General features: G+C 41.2%; 2 protein-coding genes across 9 annotated transcripts in view; one reads left to right on the top strand and one right to left on the bottom strand.

Annotated features, from left to right (window-relative positions):
• Positions 1-269: 269 nt before the first annotated feature.
• Positions 270-12,143, bottom strand: SLC35A5 (solute carrier family 35 member A5). Of its 4 annotated transcripts, none has more exons than XM_075106020.1 (7): positions 11,960-12,143; positions 10,666-10,818; positions 9,765-9,863; positions 8,006-8,139; positions 4,648-4,715; positions 2,523-3,318; positions 270-1,336 (listed from the first exon to the last, which is right to left on the bottom strand). In XM_075106020.1, the coding sequence occupies exons 2-7, from the start codon at positions 10,793-10,795 to the stop codon at positions 1,268-1,270; spliced, it is 1,296 nt and encodes a 431-aa protein (XP_074962121.1). In that variant the 5' UTR covers positions 10,796-10,818; positions 11,960-12,143; the 3' UTR covers positions 270-1,267. The 4 variants fall into 4 exon arrangements, with proteins under 4 accessions (XP_074962121.1, XP_074962130.1, XP_074962148.1 ...); XM_075106029.1 differs by lacking the exon at positions 11,960-12,143 and adding an exon at positions 11,641-11,951; XM_075106047.1 differs by lacking the exon at positions 8,006-8,139 and having other exon boundaries at positions 11,960-12,059.
• The window catches only part of ATG3 (autophagy related 3), a 25,246-nt gene continuing 14,938 nt past the window's right edge, over positions 11,466-21,773 (top strand). Inside the window, exons 1-5 of one of the 5 annotated variants that reach the window (XM_075106059.1) lie at positions 12,683-12,831; positions 14,592-14,637; positions 15,421-15,462; positions 18,675-18,724; positions 19,962-20,032. In XM_075106059.1, the coding sequence (XP_074962160.1) occupies positions 12,776-12,831; positions 14,592-14,637; positions 15,421-15,462; positions 18,675-18,724; positions 19,962-20,032 (265 nt within the window). In that variant the 5' untranslated portion in view covers positions 12,683-12,775. Of the gene's footprint in view, positions 11,669-12,394; positions 12,580-12,682; positions 12,832-14,591; positions 14,638-15,420; positions 15,463-16,128; positions 16,225-18,674; positions 18,725-19,961; positions 20,033-21,773 lie in introns of those variants that run through there. The other 4 variants (XM_075106078.1, XM_075106095.1, XM_075106070.1 and 1 more) reach the window with 4 other exon arrangements.

The raw sequence follows: 21,773 nt of genomic DNA, 5'->3' as shown, positions 1-21,773 counted from the left end.
CAGATGCCTCAACATTGATTCTGAGATCACTATGCCTGGCACTCTGAAGAATGATTTCTCTCTCCACAAAATGAACGCACCCTATCATTCTGACAGGGTGGAGCAAGCAACACCAAACGATAATATAACCTGCACCTTCTTGCTCAGTGCTCCATATGGTGAACGGCATCACTGTAGCTGCATATTTGTTTTCAGATACTGGCCTCAGTGCACACTAAGCATCTAAGCATAGCCTTCCTAAACACAAAAAAGAACCTATGATGCATTCATACTATGTAACACACTTCTGTTTTATTCAAGCTCTTTCAAAGTAGGACCACGTAAGTTGCATGTAAAATTCACTATCTGCTACAAAGGCATTCCAGATTTCCATTTCCCCAGGCACTGGGAGACAGGCACGCAACAGTCTCACACTGAAAATGTGAGAAGAACTAGTGGCTGAAGTCAGTGAAATCTATGCTGTCCTCAGTCACATCAGAAAGAAAGGACTCCACAGGAGTCAGTACAAAGTTACACTGATGTAAAAACAGGAAAGGAGAAAGAATTAAGACCATTCAAACTCAAATCATATTCTAGAGATCTGCCTGCTTGAAGGATCAACATATCCTTAACTCAAATTATTTGTTTTATTATACATTCTCAAGCAAAAGCCTGATGAAGTTGGTTCAGAGGGACTTTTACTGAGCTAGGGATATGTCAATCTGAATTGCCAAAATACAATAAAACAGTCAGTATGCCTCATTATTTATGAGGTTATTAGTAACATCTTAAGTCCTGAAAAGAAAAAACTTACTGGAGCAATGTACACTGGAACATTAATCAACGCTCATATCACTTCTGCAAGGTGGAGAACAGTTTTATCTCTGCTTTCCTAACCAAGGAATTCATACAGGAAGTTGCAGTGACTTGGGACAGTCAACCAAAGCTGTTTCGGTGAAAGACATATGGTTAGAGTCGTGGACTGCCTTCCACAATGCAGCACACATCATCCAGACCACTGAGTCCAGCACCCAAGCCTCTTCTTGTCTGCATCAGTCACAAATATTGTTTCTTTCAGCAGATTTTGAATTCCTGATTTGCATGGGTAGGAGGAAGAGGGAAATACAACTCTCCATACATACGGCTTGAAGGTTTTCCTTATCCACCTCTGACATCCAGCCCCAAAAGAGTCTCAGTTGCTCTGTAAGTGAGGAAAAATGACCCTTTTCTATGTTAATATAACATTCTCTCACGATGAGTAATAGCACTCCTCCGAGCCAGCCTCATGCTAGAAGGAATCTTCATCTGTATCGATATCACTGCTTGGTTTGTTCAATCTTTCAAATTCTTCTCCATCCTACAGGAAACAGAAGCAAAGAAGCAAAATGTGAGCAAAAGTTATCTTGTTACTGAGGGCAAAAAAAAAAAAAAGACAAAAAAAAGAAAAAGGGAAAAAGGAAAAAAGAAAAAAAGACTAAAGTTTATTTCAAAGGCATCACTTATATCAAATCACGACCCTGATTTTAAATCTCTTACCAGTGTGTTATAATCTTGCTCTAGGACACACATGCTCATAAAAAACATCCTCTGTACCTGTAACACTTTTTAGTGACTCACTCCCTAAAACAGCTTGTAGCCCATTCCTTCATCAGGAAGCCTGCTCACATGCTATTTGTTTTTACCACAGCTGCTCAACTGTAAGTGCTAAAATAGATTATGCCTGGTATATCAAAAATATATGACATTGTGTTATTTACTCCTTGTTAAACAACAGCCTAAAAAGGTGCCATGTGGCATTTCTGGAAAACACCTCTCCCAAGTTTAATGTTTCTTAGAATAAAATGGGGACAGCACTACCTGCTGGTTGCCACATGTATTACAGAACACATCTGTACAGGCAGACTAGAAGTACGAGACATTAACCCTTGTGCCTTTGACTGACTGCTCAGCTCAACTGAATGACATATCTAAGAGCAAGCCCTCCCTGCCATGTTCCAGTTAACTAGATTACTATTTGCATTAGGACAAAAACCACTAACAGGCCTAAGAAAAGAAGTGTTAAAACTCTGTTTTTAAGCATTACCTTTTTGTCTTCAGGTATCTTTGACTGTCAAGGTAGAACGAATCTTATCAGATACATTAACTTCTTCATGATGTGGGCTCAGCTACACAGATTTATCAGTTCTACTTAACTGCAGTTATTTCCCCAGTATCAATTCCAATTTCTGGACATCCAGGGCCAGTAAAATATTTTGGTTATAAAGGTTTCAAGTGAGGATTTGTAAAAAGCTGAAGTTGTTTACAGAACTGCCTGGAGTCATAGCAGGAAAGCAATGCTTATCTAGGCTTCCTGAATTTAAAATGTGGAACGGTGAAAAGCAATACCCAACCAATTTAACAGATTTTAAGAAATACTGAGGAGTTTTGATGTTTGAGTTGAGGGATGAGTCCGGTCGCATACAAAATGAATCTTTCAAACATTCCACAGCATAAATGGAGGTGAAACAGAAAAGAAACCAGAGACAAGTACTGAAATGCCTTACCCCACTTGACCTCTCCCACGCATCTCCTTTGCCAAGTTTGCCCCTTTCCCGCAGAGTGGCATATTCCAGGCCTCTTGGTTTACTGGCGTTATAGATGAATATGGAGAGAAGCACTACAGGAGCTTCCAAAAAGAACTCTACAGAAGGCCTGAAGTCAAAGATGATGAACGAGACAGTGGTGATGATGACAGTGGTAATCTGAGCAGTCATAACATGGAACATATTGTCTCGGAACTTCAAGATGAAGGCTACAGACAGCCCCAGGAAAGCTGTGACAAATATGAGTGCCACCGAGAAGACGTTGTGCCCATAAAAGAAGCCACAATTCCCTATCTGCCTCCGGTCCTTAGCCTGCAGCCCCAGCATAAGCCCATTGAACAGCACCCCAAAGGCATAGAGTTTGCTGTTCTGCATGAAGATGCTTTCAGCAAGCTGATCCCCATCTTTCAAGATCTTTTCATTGTAGATGTTAGCCAGGGCAGAAATGAAACACTGCACCAGAATAAGCAGATGGCCCAGGCTGAGGTGGAGAGGTTTCAGAGCTCCTGCCATGGTACTGGTGACATTCCACTGGAAGCTGGGAAGGAAACTTGGTGCTACGCAGTTGCCCTTTTCCAGGCATGCTTCCTCAGGTCTGGCATAGAGAAGGCAGTGGTTAGATGGACTAAAGAACATATTGTGATGGAATCCGTGTGCAGCCAAGCTTTGATGATGGCCTCCAGTTCCTAGAGTCAGGGCAACGATGGACAGGAATAAAATCACCAGAGACGCCCACTGTACCCAAGAGAGTTTTCGCCTAGGAGTAGACAAAAAAAGCCACCAACTTTAGAAACACAGTGGCACAAATTAAATGACAGGAGAACAAGCTCTATAAAACACATAAAAGACATCACACTACAGATAAGGAGACAGAGACAGGTACAGAGAAAAATCCTGGCTTTTCAGAATTGACAGTAAAATACCAAAACACAGCATGCTTTTCTGTGGCATCACAGCCTGGTGATCACAGAAATACAAAATGGAGTATTCTGTAGAGATAATTTAAGGGAAGTCTTTCAAGATCATGTTAGTTCTAGATATTGACTGCCTGACAACTTAAAAGTAACTGTTGTCTTCATGGGAACACAGGCTTGATGGATAAAAAGAAATCACAGACATTCAAATAATTACCCTCTTTCTTTGGTAAGCTTTCACTACATTTCACTTTTCCCCCATGATTTTGTGCCCTTTTCTAGTATTTTATGATGGTAAATCATATAAATCTACGAACATAATTTATAAGACTGTTAGATCTATTTATATTACTTTTTCACTCAAGCAAAGCCTGTTTGTTTTGGGGAAAATCAGAAATTTGGAAGATTGAGTAAACTGTGACATCACAAGAGACATAAAACTAAACAACTGAGAAAAGCATTTCAACTCAGACTATCAGATGCTCTTTTGGTATATTAACACCTGTAGAAAAGGCATCTGTGCTCCATGTTCAACACAAGTCACTTTTTGAGTAGAATGTGAAGTTAATATCCATTCCCGTCAGTCTTTTCTGAATCTAAGTCACACCATAAGAGCACAAATAAGGCGAAGTGCAACACATAGGACAGACAGTCTGGCTTTGTCACATGAATAATGAAGAAGGCAGATATAATTACTCTTTCAAACATACTATGCAGTCGACTAGAAACACAACAGGGCTGGCACTATATTACCAATCACACCTTTATCTTTCACTCTTACACATATCATCCCCTCTTGTTACATTACATTTACATTCAATTAAGAATTACAACAGACTGGAAAGAAGTACTGCTAATCATGAAATATGACATTTAATGTACAAGTGAAAGCACACAAACCTTAATTCTGACCATCCAACAGATACATAATCATGATTTCAGTTGCTTTCTATTACAGTTGACCAAATGTGTAGAGATATGTAAGGACTCCTAATAAGTTATTATTTCCTGCACCTTCAGATGTAGAAAACAAAGCCATCTCTCCAAGTTGGTACAGCCACAAGAAAACAGAATTACTGTTCCCATCAGATAAAGAGAAAGAATGTAGCTTAACTTCTTCATCAAGGCTAGGAAGATATAAAATTTCATTTGCTTTAGTAAATACTACTTACTTAAGCACTATCCTGAAGAGAAGAGCTGTTGTTATAATGACAAAATTTGAGAACAGTACAGCCATTGCCTAGAAAGAGAAGAAGGTGAACAATGTTATACTCCAGCCACAATGTGGAGCCACAATCAAAAGCCCACCAACTTCAAGAGTTCACCTTTCTGCAAGGTGCCAGAGTGAAAAGTATCATCTTGGTACTGAACTTTCTTCCTTACCCAAATGGTAGAATAACACACCCCTAAAATGACATTTCAAAATCCCAGGCAAACCACAGGGCTAAGTTCTGTTGTAGTGGGGAAAGCAGTACTGAAATAAAGATGTGAGGAAACCAATCCAGTGGAACACTTACTTAACAAAAAAGAAAATTGTTTAGTTTTCTGTCAGATCAGTTCCCCAACCAGGCTGACCACTCAGCTGCAAAAACAGCTGCCTCAGCACAAAGGAGGAAGTTGCTCCAGAATGAAAATAAGATTAGAATAATGGAAGGTGAGGCTGCTCCTGGCTGCAGAGCCAGCTTGCAGCATTCATGAAATCCCAGGCTTGGACAAGGCACTTGCAGAAAATAAACTTCTTGCATGTCAAGTGCCTTTGCTGTATCTTTTATCAAGGGTAAGGAGGTGCTTGGCTTGAATTTTCAAGATGGAACTCTACTAAAAAATTCACCTATTTCAAAGTACAACTGCAGACAACTCTAATGTTCTTGTCTAATTCCATCATTATATAATAATGACAGTGCTTGGAATCCATGGTCATGATCCCAAGCTGCAAACCCCTTGTGGCAAGGATTGTCTTTTTGGTCTCTGTTTTAGACACTCTATACTGGGACACTGGACTGAGAAGAGGCTCTTTAAGGCACTGCAGTTACCATTAAAGATCAGAATTTTCCAGCATCAGTAGGGAAAAAAAGGGTTCTTTTTGGGGGGTGGGTATGTTTCCCAAATTCTGCTTTATTCAGGACTGCCCTGTGTAGTCAGCACATGTACAAAAATCTAGGCATCTGAACTCTTTCCTCCAATCCAGCCTTAGAGTAAGATCACTTTTTCCGACAATTTTACACAAAACCATGTATGGATTCAGAAGTGCAGAACACAGACTTTATCTTGAACTTTCTCACCTGCATTTCCACTTTCTCAATTCTGCAATAGCAGAGCCTTTTCCATTTACCACAGAAAAAGCACAGGGCCTTTTCCCACTACCTTAGTTCACCTCTATTCCAACATACTATCTGCTGAATAATAAATCTCGTGGAACAGCATGATGCAGGGTCTCAATTAAGCTAAAGGCTGGCACATAAGACATCTGCCGAAGAAACCACAGCTTAATTTTCCACTTTGCAAGATTACAACTCAATAAACATTCACATTAGCTGTATGCTGTGGAAGGAGAAAAATATTGAACAAACAAGTGAATCTGGAACTAGTAGAAACCACTCTGGAAAAGAGGCTTGATGCAAGACGTGTAAGTGTTCCATGTATACTCTGGTTTTGCCTCACAGTCAAAGCCCCCATCCAACACCTCTGGTAACAATACGATCAAAATCTATAGCAGGTTAGTTACAAGGAATTAATTTTGAGTTGCTTTGTTCTCTGAGGCCTCAAGGGACCTCTGTCCTAGATGAATAAAAAAATAATTCACCATAGATCACCAAGCCACTAACTGACATGTCACAAACACAGCCTCTAAAACGAAAGTCTTATCATTAGATAAGCCACTCAAGAGTATCCATAGTTATAGCTGAAGCTTCAAGAAAAAGAATCTCACCAAAGCAACTCTAAACTTCAAGCAAATGCTCACCCAGGTACTACTTAGTCCCAAACCTACTTAGTTTTGCAAGTCACATGAAACGAAGCTCAGTCAGGTATGGCCGCCCTCTTTCAAGCATCTTGCCTTCGCCTTTTCACTCTCACTTGTGTGTCTTGTACACTGTCAAGGCATTCTATCTTATAGGAATTTAGTTGCCTCTTTTAATACCTTTTTACCATGATAAAGCTACAATTTCAGCTACCCCTCATCAAATATATCCAGTTAAAAGGTAGAAGATGCTGGGAGTTGTAAAAAAGAGAAATCTTAGAGTACATGTTCTGAGGGGAGAGAGACAAGGTGTGTGGAGGTGTATGTGTGTAGAATATCAAAGCTGTGCATTTTACAAAAGATGACCTTAACTGAGCCAAATCAAATTGCCTAAGAAAGCAACAGTGTTTACGTAACCTTCTGAGTATCAGGCTTGCTACTGCAAACATTATAGCTGAATTTCCTCCCTGAAGTAAAAAAAACAAACCAAAACAAAAATCAAAACCAAAACAAAGCCCCAAACACCATAACCCCCTGCCCCCTCCACAACAAACCACAGAACCAAGCACCTGTGCCTGGTATTTTAACACATCCAACTCCTGATTTTAATCAGATTTTTCCAGCCAGGTCCTATTCTAGACCCTGGACTGTCCATGACAGAAATGTACACCTAAAAGGGCAATATTTTAAAGATAAATTCAGAAAGAGAAGGAACAGAAACATTTACACTTATTTTCCATGTCAAACAGGGGCAGCCACAGTATTTGATATCAAGCACTAACCATCTGCTTCCATCTAACTTCAAGCATAGATGCTCAACCAGAAAGAACCCTAACACAAAAATAAAAGAAAGCACAAAAATAAAAGAAAGCACAAAAATAAAAGAAAGCACAAAAATAAAAGAAAGCACAAAAATAAAAGAAAGCACAAAAATAAAAGAAAGCACAAAAATAAAAGAAAGCACAAAAATAAAAGAAAGCACAAAACCTGCGCTACTTCCAGAGCATATGTAGATTCATCCAAAAGGCTGAATGTAGCTAGAAGAAAGTACCAATTAAATTTTGTGCTTAAACATAACTAATAAAAAAATGCAAAAATTAAGATTCATACAGTTTCCTTCCTCCCCTCCTCAGTTCCTATTATACTTACTCTTTTTGTGGGATTACATTTACTCGCTTTTCTTTGGAGTCAGTGAGGAAAGAAAACAAGTCATAATGTGAAGTCACATACACGAAGTGGTAGAAACCGCACAGAAAGAGCAACTCAAATACCAACAAGATGAGCAAAACCAAAGGAGGGAAAGCACCAAAAACCTGCCTAGTACTTAAGCAATTCAGCCTGTTTCTAAATTACTTCGGACAGAGAAAACACACAGAGACTCCCCTCTGCTGAGAGCTGTACAACACTGACCAGCGGGTAAGAGAATAAGAAGGTCTGGCTGGTCAAGTAACAGATCATTCTTTTACCTGCAAATCTTGCCTTGCCAGTGTTACAACTGTAGATAGCCTAAGTGCAATGTTACCTACCACTAAGACATTGGAAGATACTTTATTCAGTATGTGTGTACTTACTGGCTGGAGGTAGGACAGTACATAGAAGACAATCAAGTTATCCAAAAAGTAAAGAAAGGCGGGAATTGACCATTTCATGGAATTACAAAAATTCTTCCAGGAAAGACATTCAAAGGGATGATCCAAACAACCCTCTGAAAGGAAAAGAAATCAGTAAGACAGACATCTTATTATCAAAAGCTCGCTCCTTTATAATAGAAAAGGTACCACTGTTCTGTTTTCAGGAACACCATTGAACTGAAAAAACCACAGCCCTGTGGCAACAGAGAGGACAGATCCAGGGCAGAACACACAGCTAGAGCAGCAATCCTGTGTCTACAGGCATTCACCTCCTTGCTTCAGCAGAGAAAACATCATGGAACCTTCTACCCCCGTCAGAGTGCGTGTCCACTGGGAGCAAAAATTCAATTATCAATCATTCTTTTAGGGCCAAAAAGTACCTGAAAGTCCCCACAGAATAGCAACATCATTACTCGGTATGATTTTCTGATGATTATCAATCAAATCTAGAACTGAAACAATGACAGACAGTGGATCTGCTCACATAGCACCCAAAGGGCAGCCAGTAACATCAGAAATATAAAATAAACCAGAACTCAGTATCTGTAGCGCACAGCACATGATCTGGGTAAAAAGAAAACATATAGGAAGAAGGAAGAAATAAATGGCAAGGCACAAAGAATGACATTTACTTATGTATTCTAGATTCCTCCAGAGCTGGTGACAGAAGTACTTTGTTAGTACAGATTTAAGACTACGCAATGTTATCTAATCCTCTTCTGAACCACCAACACATCATTTCAGCAAAATTCAGACATCTGGAAGGAATGAAAAAAAAAAAAAAAAAAGAAAAAAGCGGAAAAGACAGAAAACCAGAAACCATGCAGTCAGAAGTAGCCAGTGATGGGAAACATTGACTGAATATATTTACTATCTTAGGTATATCGGTACTAAATGGTGGAGGCAGAAATTTCATCAGCTTGCTAGAGCCATGACTGCTACATGGAAAAGTGGACAAAACTAGCACTTCAATTTAACATGAATCTCCAGTGCCTGACAATTTAATGTCTGTTCTCCACCATTTTGAAAGGCTACGAAGTTAACCTCTCATCCTTTATACATCAGGATAGAAAAGCCAAGAAAGAAAAAAAGAAAAATAGCCTGCAATACAAAAGCAGTAGCTAGTGAAGCCTGACACCACTTTTTCTGAACAGCAACCCCAAGATTTGTCTTCACAGCAAAGCTACCTTGAATTATAACACTGACATGTTGCTTCTGACTCAAAAATCACTGCACACACACAAAGCCCCTTCAGTGGAAGGTGGTGGTGCTTTTAAACAAAAGTGGTCAGAAGAACAGAACGTTAAGGCCAATCCTTGAGCTGGTGCAATTTACAAGCTTCTGTTCAGCCATGACTTCACAGCGAGGCGCCTCTTATCCTGGCACGATGGCTGTGTTAAAATTCTGAAAATGTTAGACAGTGTCTTCATTACACTTTCTAATTCAACTTACCTGTCCCCATTTCAGCTAACATACACACAACTCAAGAACATCTGAATTTACAGCACAAAGTAGAGATATATATGTAAATTTTAGTTATAATTCTGCATGGAAGACACAATTCCAATGAACTACTCCATACTACCACATGTGAACCTATCATTTAAAAAAACAAACAAACAAACAAACAAACGGTATTTGAAGTACAGCAAATCTTAGAAAGTCAGCACATTTTAGCTATTCAAACACAGGTACTTACCTTTTTTCTTAACCCATAGTGCCAATACCACACACAGGACCAGCTTTACTACTTCAGAACATATGTTCACTGTTGTAGGGAGGTAATCATATTTGTTCTCTGTGGGATTCAGCAAATAATAGAGAGTTCATAATCAGATTCTGCCTCCTGCATTCATAATTAGATCAATACACTATTTTAACCGCTCCAGTCAGAATTTTAGCCACTTTCCATAAATGCAAAACTCAATGTCAGCATTTTGATCACAAATATTCCAATTTTTATGATATACAACTTCCTGAATAATCTCCTTTCTGGCCTGAAATCTGTCTTAATTTGGTCCCAGTTTATAGCAGAACTTTCTGGAAGAACTCAAGAACATCACTGTTTTAAAAAAAAATATGTAGAAATGTTTTTGCCAAACAGCAATATGCTGTTTTTTCCCCTCACAAAAAAACAGCTTCCAGGATGGACAGAATCTTCTTCTAGGACTGTATTTTTTCTTTGTTAGCATATTTTGCTAATACTTGGCGAAACAAGCAGCAGTGACACTAGCCAGTTATAGTATGCCCACTACAATATCTACCACATTTCTCCTGTTATGAGACAAATATTTCAGTCAAGACATGTACCATTGATCATGCTTACACAACAATTTTGCCTTTGAAAACCAGCTATAAAATAATTCCCTGCCCCATCTTTTAAGGGTGAATCTCCACCTTGCAACCCAAGTGATTATTTTATGTTAGACCAGCAACTATATAGACATTTGCCAGTATATAAATACGTGCCATTATTTATATAATAGAATGTTTATGCTAAGAACTCTGCAGGTGGAGAACTAGGCTTTTGGGTATCAATGTTACCCCAAACATCAACTCTTTCTTATTTGAGGTATGTTATGTTTATTCCCCAACAGCACCTTCATTGGCAGAATACTTCATCAAGAGGATTCGACTTGAGCCCAACGCAATAAACACTCCTCCAAGCAGAAAGGTATAGATGGTTGTCTTGGAGCAGAACACAAATCGACTGCAGCACTTGGCCTTCATTCTGCTGTTGTATTGTCAATGCCCTTTGGACGACAAGATGAAAATACACTATAAATAGTACTTCCATAAACTGGTTAAACAAGGTGAAGTGTGCTTATTTTACTGCTTTGTGTTATCTTAAAGATTGCAAGCCATGATCTTATTCTACAGTTAACTCTTTATTATTAAAAAAAAAAGAGATTAAAAGAGAGAGAAGGATATACTATGAGGACGAGCAAAGGGGGATGAACAATGTATACGCAGTGACTCAGAAGGTGGCACAAAGGGTCCAGTTTGTCAGAGGAGTGCACCTACGGAATACTGATTAACTAAGAGTTAAATAAATTAACTCAATTATGAATTAATAATTAATTTTTCTTAAATATTTTTAAAAGTGTTTTTGTTCCTAATCCCAGGAGGAAACGTTTTACAGCTGTGGCACGAGAGCAACATCGCAGAGATGACCTGCGGTTTACTCAGCACCGGCTTCTGCCCGGGAGACCGGGGAAGCAGGTGGACGGGACGCCAGAGGCAAAGCCCGAGCTGTGCCCGTGTCCTCCGGCTCCCAAACCATAATTGCGCCCCAAGTGTGAAAAACCGGCTAGCAGCTGGCCAGCACCGGCTCCTCTGCCGGGGGAGGAGGAGAGAGCGGGGGCGGGAGCCCCTGAGGGCCAGCTGCCCGGCGGGACCTCCCCTCACAGCCGCGACATGCATTAACGGCCCCCGCGGCTCGCGCCGCTCCCCCTCAGCAGGGCCGGCTGCAGCACGGCGCCCCGAACGGGCCCGGGAGCGGCAGGAAGAGCGGCTTCCACCAGGCCCCGACTGCCGACTCCGCCAGCCCGGGGAGACATGGGGCGAACACCCACCTCGCAGCAGGTGGCGGGAACGCGGCCGGTAAGCGCCGCCGAGCGCTCCCCCGCCTGGCTTTGCTGACCGCTGTCCGCCACGTCGTTGCCTCAGGCCGAGGCGCGCCCGCAGCCCGAGGACCGGGGCCGCGGCAGCGCGGGGTAAGCCGGGCTCCCGAGGCGGCAGCGGCCGGCGGTAAGGCACCGCGATCCCCTTCACCCCCGTCAGCGCCCAACACTGGGCTCCCCGCACCAGTCCCTCAGCGTCCCGCACGGAACTCCCCACTGCGCCGCAAAACGGGGGCACCGCCCGGCTCCCGCCCCGCCCCACCAGCCTCACCTGCCGGGGCGAGGCGGGGCCCTCCCGCTCGGCGGCGCGCACCCCCTGGCTGCCCTCCCCGCGCCGCCGTCCTGCGCGGGCACGCGCACCCGCATCCTCTGGGACAACCGGCCCCTCCCCGCCGCTCCGGCCACGTGACCGCGGGGGAACAGCTTCCACCCCGGCGCTTCTGCCTCTCAGCCACGTGAGCCGCCCCCGCCCCTTCCCACGGGTGGCGGTGATACGCATGCGCGCCGATGGGTCCTAGGCATCCCGCCCCGCCCCGCCCCTTCTCTGGCATCACCTCCCCGCCTCGATGCACACACCAGCTGAGGGGCGGGGCAACCTGCGGCGCGGGGCTGGCGTAGCGATGCGACGGTGTCTGTCGTCACGTATGTGCGACGCGGGGTGGGTGGGATGAGCCCAGGGAAGGGCGGTCGGGCGGTCACGTGACTAGTGGCGGCGGAGAGGGGGCGGGGGGCGGTGCTGCCGGGCCGGCCGCCGACGCGGAGATCGTTGGCCGAGGGGCGGGGGAGGCAGTCGTCCTCCTCGCGGGGCCCGTCGGCAGCATGCAGAACGTCATCAACACGGTGAAGGGGAAGGCCCTGGAGGTGGCCGAATACCTCACCCCCGTGCTGAAGGTGCCGGTCGGCGCGGGAGCCTGCTGGGGGGGTGGGGCGGGGTGAAGCGAGGGGAGGTGCGCTCTGCCTTAGGTAGTGGAGCCGTTAACGGGGCGGCGGGACGCGCCCGCCCTCTCGTGGCGGGGCGAGGTGCCGCCGGGGTCGGAGGTGGTGATGGAGCGGCCCCGTTCCCCTGTCCCCCCCACACACCCCGCAGATGTCGCCCGCAGCGCGGCCACCGGCAGCTCCTTACGGCCTCTCCCGCCTGCGCGGGTATTTCCCCGCTGCCGTGGTGGGGTGTGAGGGGCGCGAGGGGCGCCCGGCCACCTCGGGAGTCGCTCCGCCTTCCCGGAAGCCGCCCGGCGGCTCCGGTCGTTCGTCCGGGCCCGAGGAAGTCTGTCGTTGCGGTGGCTTTACGCAACCGGCGGAGGGTTTCCGAGGGCACGGTGCTCCCGCGCGGCTGAGGGGGAGGTTGTGCCGGGGAGGCCTTGCGGCGGCAAAGTTATCGGTCCCTGTCCTGTGGCGGGGCCTACGGGAGGGAGGGAGGCTGAGCTAGCATTCCATTAGGGGTGGGAGAGTTCACCTGGGGAGGTGTAGGCCTTCCAAGACCAGGCGTTGCTGGTCGTACAGCTCGAGGAATAACTTATTTGTTGCTGTTTTCTGTTAAAGTGTCTAAACTTTAACTGATTGTGTGACCCGGAATGAGAATCCAGAGGGGCTTATGTACTGATAGGCTTAAGCCTGGTTTCAGGAATGCATTGCAACGGTTATTTTGGATAAGAGTGAAACTTATTCAGCTGAAATAAAAAAAAAAACCAAACGCATAGTCATGCCTTCATTATGTGAGCAGGTATAAAGTCATGTAGTGTAGCTTCTCTCTGTATCAGCATTCCTATATTAATACAAGCCTCTGTGCCCTAAAGTAACTGCAAGTAGTAGAAAAGCACTCTGCTTCTTGAGAGTGGGTTGTAACAATCCGCTTGTGAAGGTGGGCAGCACATTTGTTATAATTCCTGCTATTGCTTATTTAGGTAGAAACAAATTGTGGTTTTCTGCAGTTGTTAAATGACATCCTATTTCCTGCCTCCTGTTTACAAATACCTTTTTTTTTAATGTAAAACCCAACTTTGTGTGTCAGTGCTTGTCAGCAGTTCTTTCACTATCAATTTTCACGTTCTTTCCTGTTTTTGGAAAGTTACTTCTACCGTAATTGTTTATGAAAGCAACCTCTCTGCCTGTGGTTTTATGGTGTGACCTTCTGTATGGCTTGTACTCTGCAGCTTAGATATTTGGGCAGAAGACAGTGATATTCAATTGAACTTTTCCCTCTGTGGTATGTAGTATGCTCTTGCCTGGATAGTGGACCTTTCTGGAGTTGCTCACCAGTGTGACATATATGGGCTGCAGTGAAGTAGTGGTGTGTTTTTACCATAGTACAGTTGCTGTTGCACAGCTGGGGTAATAGTGGAGGAATTCTTGTGTCCAGCTGTAGTATTGGGAGGCAGCAAGAGTAGAACCTCCCACAAATGGGAGGTGACAATGTTAGGTGTATGTGTTCCCTTTACAAGGGGTTGAAATAAGTGCTCCAACTTGGTAACTCTAGAAAGAAACTAGACCTGTGTCTCTCGCTTACTTACCACAGAACGTAGAGTTAAAGCAAACTATTTACCCTCGGGGAACAGAGGAATGATATTTTACATATTTTCCTTATGTAATTCCAGAAACACACATTTATGCATGTTGCCTACTACTTACAGTTCATTTTGAGGTTAAACAGTAAGTTGTCTGCACTGTGGTGTTGCATAATGTGTTATTGACCATTCTCAGTTTTACAGTAATCCAAATTGCTAAATTAGGGGTTTTTTGAGTTTCTTTGATTTCTGCTTGCTAACGTATAGTGATGTTAAGGTGTTTGTACAACTGCTGTTTTGCTTATCTTAATCTTGTTCTTAAAGGTCACCTCTTTAGAAATGAGGGAGGAATGATGTAATTGGTATTGTATGAAACAGGTGTGCTCACTTCTTTTTACATAGCACAGGTGATAGCATGCACCAGGATGAAGCATCAAGAATGTCCAAGTTAAGTAAATGTCCTTGGTGCTTGAGGCTTTTCTGAAGAAAAAAACAGAAACAGAAGTCTGAAACAAAATACACTTACTCTAGGCTTGAATAGGCTAAAAACGCTGATCCTTAAACTTCATAGAAGTCATCTTTAATGCAAAAGTACTTCATTTCTTCATGCAGAATTAAATAGTGTTGCTGCTTGCCATCTATTCTCTTCTCCATAAAAAAAAAAAAAATGTGAGAAGATCAAAACCATTTCAGTTGGGGTGCATAATGAAGGCACAGAAATGGGTACCAAAAAAAGATAATTACTAAGTCTTTCTACATAATGTTTCCTACCACAGAGAGAAGTTTGGTCATTCATTTAATGAAGTTTCTTAACTGCAAAACATTGCACTGTTGTTGAGTGCCTAGAACAGTCCCAAAGCCCTGACTGTGACAATCGTGGATTCCAACTGGTTTTCTGTCTCTTACTGGCAATTGTAATCCTGACTGCTGGGGATCTTTTCTTCATTATTGATATAATTGGCTGTGGCAAAAAAAATTACTTTGTATATGTCATCATCTTCATAATACTCCGCATTCTGCCACAAGTAATTTTATTGGTCCTTACGTTGTAGGATATGGGAGTAAGCTGCATGTCAACCCTGGCAGAGGTTGCCTTCAAGCTGATTCACAGATCTGTGTGGACAGAGCTAGTTCCAAGACAAAAGTAGAGCGGATGCTTTTCTTTACCAGTCAAGTGGGGTACTTTGGTTTGTCAGCAGAGTTCAAAACTTCTAAACTTTCTGTATTGCAGGAGTCCAAGTTTAAAGAAACTGGAGTAATTACACCGGAAGAAGTAAGTATTTAGAAACATCAAAATGTATTTTCAAAGCAATGATTAATTTTACTCAAAATGACTATGTTAAGCAATTCATGTCTTTGCAAACTGATTCTTGAAACAATTTTTACAAAGTGGAAGTTCTAAAAGCTTTCTACTCTACAGATGAAGTAGATTGACAGCAGAATTCCTGTTGACACTTGACATCCGAATGTGGGATGCTTTTTTCCTGTATCACATAATGAAAAGCTTGTAAGGAAGCTGTTGCTGGGTCAACAGCTCTGTTTGTCATGGGAGTTAAGGACTAAAACAGGAATATATTGATTTCAGTAGTCTTTCATGTAAGCAACTCAAAGGGGAACTTGTATCTTGTTAACAGTCCTTGCTTTCCTCCCTTGTTTCCAAGGCTCTGGCTAAATCATTACATATGCTTGTCCACACCAAGTATCCAGTGATTCCCCCCTGCCCCTCCCACTTCTCCATAAGCTGCTCCAGGCTGGTTTTCTTTTGGATTGCTGCCAAGCAGTTGTAGTTTTTTAGAGAATCTGCTGCAAAGAGAAACAAACAGGGTTTTTTTCTAGAATAGTAAAAACATTGTTTGTACAGTGCTACTTTGACTTCCCTGTTTTGCTTTTTCTCATATTGAAGTGCTACTGTTCTGAAAATACACTGTTTTTACAGAGGTTTAAGAAAACAATGTTAAGACTGTTAGGTAGAAAGAAAGAAAAATGACGCAGAATGCACAAATGTGAAGAAGAGATGGAATTATCACTGATACAGGTAGATAATGTGCACAGAAGTATTTTTCCTGACAATGATACCTAGCATTTTTCTGCTACGTTGCATGACAAGCAAGCGCTTGTGCTTTCTATGATCCAGAAGATTACTGCTCAGAAAAACAGGCTTAGCAACACTGTGTTCTGCTGTTCTGATAACCATACATAATGTATGTATATAAATGTTTATATATTACATAATATATTTATGATCTATCTTGTAAATAAAACAAATATAACTCTTTACAGAGAAAGTCTAGACAAATGTTCTACTAATGCTTAAACCCTTCTTGATCTATAGGAGAAAACTTTGCAATAGTTCTGAAAGAAAAGGTACTTTCTACAGAACATAGCAAGAGCCACACTATGTTACGTTAAACAGTCTGCAGAATTTAAAAACCAGTGAACAGTATGTATTCTCTGTACAAAGTTAGGATGCTGATAGGATGCATAAATTGGATTCTTCAAAACAGTAGCCAGGGAAGCAGTTATACTGCAAGATTATTTTTTTGTTAAATTTATGTGGGACTGGAGCATGGATATGCTGATTGTCCCTTTGACAGTCTTTCATTTTCCCTGATGATTTTGGTCTTTATATAGTTAATGATTGCTGAAGAAGAATTGAAGTCATCTATAATGATGCTAGGATGTTATCTTCACATGAGTTTGGATTTTTGGGTAATGAATTTCAATTTAACTGCATCTCAGTCTGAGGTGTTGACTATTTTATAGACTTCGTGGGGTTCCTGTGGCTTGCCTCTGAACATGAATCAATTAGCTATGAGGCTAAAGATGACTCATTAATCAAACACAATACCTACTCCCTCTCTTCATGTATCTGTGTACTTGATTTAATTTCAACAAATTCTTGCCTGTCATGAGTTCTTACTAGTTAATACCTCAGAAAGATAACACCTGTTTTAATTCTATATGTAAGTATAGGCCAATCTTAAAAATAATTCTTCCCAGGAGTAGAAATAAAATTTTGTCATAAAATTGATCTCTTGCCACTTTTGCAACATTGATTCAGGTATGAGATAGCATTAGTGCTTGAGAAATAGAAAGTGAAACCAGCTAGATCATTTTGCTGCCTAAGCTGAAGAAAACGCAAGTGAAATTTCAAGCATTGTTTTAGGTTTTTGCATCTGTCAGACCCACAAAGAACACTTTAAATTTTTTTCATATTTAATAATAGATTTTAAAAATGGTGCCACAGTATTCCAGTTCCTGGAACAGAGGATTTTAAATGGTTCTGGAGTTTCATGTGTTATTTATAATTATGTAAAGGGTAATGAGTTGTTTTAAAACTTTCATGTGTGCTGTGAGGGATTACTGTTTTCTTTAAAGTAAAGATTTCACTTTTGCTAGAGGCTTTTATTGGAAAATGGGTGAAAGAAAGCACTTTTGCAGAGATTAAATATGTTAATCCATATGCAGAGCATGTTGTGGCATTTTCCACTACGCTGACATGCTGTGCTTTGGAGGACATGGTGAGAAAATGGCTGCCACACTGCAAGCGTGTTGTGTCACTCTACAACAGCTTCTGGTGAGCTGGGAAGTATGTTGTTAAAAACTGGTGTTTTAAGACAAGAAAGCAACTCTATCAATAGGTACGCACCTTATTTTCAAAAGTAACTGGTGCAAAGACCACAGAAATTACTGTTCTTAAATGCAGGCTTGCCTTCCTCTGTTTATGTGTACAAAAAATAAGCCCACTGGGTTAGACTTCGGGTGAATTTTGAGCTCGTACGCAAGTCTATCATGAGTTGTCCAATATCGCGTTGAAATAGTGATATGATTTTATAAAAGCTTTTGATACTAAGAACAAGTAAAGTGAAGATTTTTAAAAGCTCTTTCTTCAGAACAAAGTTATACGTAAGTTTTTTAATGTACTAAGTACTTTGTTGTCCATATTTAGTTAACATCGGTGGTGAACTATCATAGAGATGGTTATTATTTAAAATGTATCCTGTTTATTCCTCTGTCGAAGTTCTCTCACTGGTTCAATTAATTGATGTCAGTCTCCCTTCTTGCTGCAAAATTGTTTTGGACACCAAAAGAGAATTAATTTTTCTTTTTACATTAAGCTCTTCATTGTCTGTAAAACTTTGAAGAGTGGCAAATAATAAAAGCTTCTTCATCAAAAAGTAAACAATGTTCCTGGGTCTAGGAAACTTTTTTGCTTGTTACAAGACTTTTGAAACTTTATCTGAATTTGCTACTGTGCTTAGGATGCATTTCCTTCAGGTGAAGTTGATTTAGTCTTTGAGTTTTCATGGTTAGCTGAGAAATGGAGTCAAAAGAAAGCATCAAACTGATCTAAACGGTTATTAGTTAAATAATTAATCTATCAAAGGAATATACAACTGAAATATTAATGTTGAGAAAAATTTGAGATTGTTTTTTTACACTATATTTAACAGGACTTTTAATTTTTTTTTCCTGCCTTAACAGTTTGTTGCAGCTGGAGATCACTTAGTTCACCACTGCCCTACTTGGCAATGGTAAGTAAAATCAAAAGAACTGTAGAACGCTAACATCCCTATCTGCTTTGATGTGTTTCCATTGGATGTAACTACACAGTTGTCTCCTTTCAGTATAGTACATGGACTCTTGCAGTAGAACTTTTGGTTTTATGATGAAGCTATCTTTTAGTCAGGTGGGACTTATTTATTGCTCTGTGTAGCAGTAGTTGAGATGAGGATTTATTTTGGGACTATTTAGTTTTGTTTTCATAAGGCCATAGGGGAAATAAGCTGGTGCATACTGTGAGTGCTTTTGGTGCTTAGCTGCAGTAGTGGTTTGCCTCCCTGAGCTTGTCATAGTGTCGGTGGTGGAAAAAGCAAAGGCCGTGTCCAACTGGAATTGCTAAGAACTAGTTGTAATCAGGGTATTTTAGACAAGCATTTGCTCATTACATTTGTTCAAGTTGTCCACATCAGATCACTTTGTGCAGTGCTTGCCCTCAGAAATCCCTTCTCTTTCATGTACAATAAGGCTGCAAATAACATGCTCCCTCATGGTTTGCTGGCATCCAGCATTATAAAACAGATCAGTTGGTGCCTACACGGGCAGTTTCTGTGCAGTTGGTATCATCAGGATTCTTGGCTCTATACTGGGCCAGGAAGAGCTGAAAGAGGAATTATTATCCTTGAATCGTTTCTTGCCTTTTTACTGTCTCCTTCAGAGGAAGCAAGAAGTTGAGTCTGGCCTGCATGCCAGCAGTTTGGAACAGGATATTTAGAATGTTAGGCTCTTACTCCAAACTTAAAACCACTGAAGGCGAAAGCAAATGCTTGAGTAATGTGAGCTTGGCAAAGGTTACTTGAGCTCTGGTGACTCTGGGCAGTTTTTGTATTTCTAGAGGTCTATTTCTTGCTTTTTCTGAAGTTGCTTTCTAGAAACACTTGGGACTGTGTCGTTGCCAATCCTAGAAAATTTTGTGTAGACCGGATTGTTCTGTCAACCCGTCTTTGCTTGGCTATCTCAAAGTGAAAGTAGTTTTTGAAGCAGAAAATAGATTTTATCCAAGACTCCATAGTTTAGGGATGGCCAAACTTTTTGACCCCATACCTACATCAAAGTCTTTTTATAGGCAAAAGTAAAGTCACAGGGAACAGATTCTGAGAATAGGTCAAGAGGAGTATATAAAATGTTCCTGATATAAATTGAAAATGGAAAGGTTATTTTTTTTGCAGATCATCAAATTCTTGATCTTTTATGGTGCACTTCATTTTACAGGGCTTCAGGAGAAGAACTAAAAGTCAAGGCTTATCTGCCAACAGACAAACAGTTTTTGGTAACTAAAAATGGTAAGGCTGAAATTTACGTATAAGTGTTCTTAGGATTGATAGCATGGTTGAGTGTGCTATCAACTCTACTGATTGTAGTGACAGGGGAAGCAAATATCTTGCAGTTTGGATGCACTGGATTTGCAATATTTTAAAAAACTTTCTCCTGCACGTCTAAAATCTTTTCCTTAGACCAGTTACTAGTAGGGCTTTACTAATAATGCAGCTTGCCTTGCTGAAGTAGAAATGAAGCATAAACATTATAAACCTCGTTTCTGCCTTTCATTTCTCCTGTCCTTCAGTTCATATTCAGTTTTGAAGAGGAAAATATGTTTGTTTTCCTCTTTCTTTTGGAAAACTTGGGCTATTGAAATGTTCCTGAAATGTCTTTTATGGCGAGACTGATGCTTCTAGTTCAGACATGTGACTAATGTCACTATTCCTTTCCATAACTATAATATACAAGACAATTTTAATTTAAAATTTCATCAGGTTCACAGTTGTGTATATATAATACTTGTGCAGGCTACCTTTTTAATGGATAAGAAAGCTAACATCTTGGAACAACCATAGGGAAATAATTTTCTCAAGAGATCTTGTAGGAAAATGTGTTAAGTATAATGTCATTAGATAAACCTTCAGTATTAAGAACAGCCTGAGGAGATTTTTACCTGCACTGGGTTGTATTTTATGCTTTGATTTCACTTGCTGGCTTTTGGAGTCTAGCAGTGAGCTGTCATGGCAAAATGCTTGTAGTAGTGCTGGACAGACTTTCCTAAGATGGTCTCGATGGCTGGATGGCCAAGTGATCTACTTTATTTCTCTCTTCCCCCCTGTTTCCAGGGTCCCACATTACTCTGACCCTTCTAGATCACATTTCAAAATGTGTTCCCTGCAGATAGGGACACATTGGCCTACTGCTTGTGTAACAGTTGTGGCTATGGGGGAGGCCAGGCACCGTTCTACAGATGTCATTTTCGAAGTCTTTGGAGGACTTCACTGTGACTTTCATGCATCTCTTCTCCCTTTCTGAAAGATCTAAGAACAATTTACAAATTCTGTGCTTCGTGCAGCAGTTGCTTTCCCCACATTAGTAGAAAAGGAGCATTTTTTACATAGTCCTTGTTTATGATATTGGAAAATGTCTATTTTGCCTTAATTGGATTCACATTTTTTCTTTGGCTGTTTTCAGAAAACTTTGAATCTGTACGTGAATGGCGCTGTAATGCTTATAACTGAAGTTATTCTAAATAACCCATTAATTCTAACCTCTTCTAAACTTCTAGATGTTAAGTTATACTTAAACATACCTAATACATCACATAAACAGCTGATGCAAACTTTTAGCAGAACTCTAAAGATTTAGTTCAGTAAAGCAATGCTAATCCAAGCAAAGTTGTACTTAGACTAAAAGTTGCTTAGCATTGTGAAGAAAACTAGCAGGTTGTCTCCAGTTGTTAGCAAATGGATAGGCAGTCTGAGACATGAAAAGCTAATTCTATTCTAATCCTTATGAGTTTGTATGAAAATACTCTAATGGGTAACAGAAGAATGAGCTTTTAAGGCCACTACAAGTGTTGTACTGAACATGAAATAAAATATCGGGTACAGCACATTAAAAATGTTGAAGGTCAAGCTTTTGTATTGAAATATAGCTATAGGATTCTTTAAAGATATATGAGACAGTACCACATTTCAGAAGGCCTTGTAGGATAGTTTCTTGCCCCAGTCTGGTTTTGTATAGGAATGGGTGCATTCATTT

This window comes from Phalacrocorax aristotelis, chromosome 1 (genome assembly GCF_949628215.1).
Source record: "Phalacrocorax aristotelis chromosome 1, bGulAri2.1, whole genome shotgun sequence".
NCBI classification, from domain to species: domain Eukaryota; kingdom Metazoa; phylum Chordata; class Aves; order Suliformes; family Phalacrocoracidae; genus Phalacrocorax; species Phalacrocorax aristotelis.
Note: the sequence above shows the minus strand (reverse complement) of the source record. Positions and strands in the feature narration are given on the sequence as shown.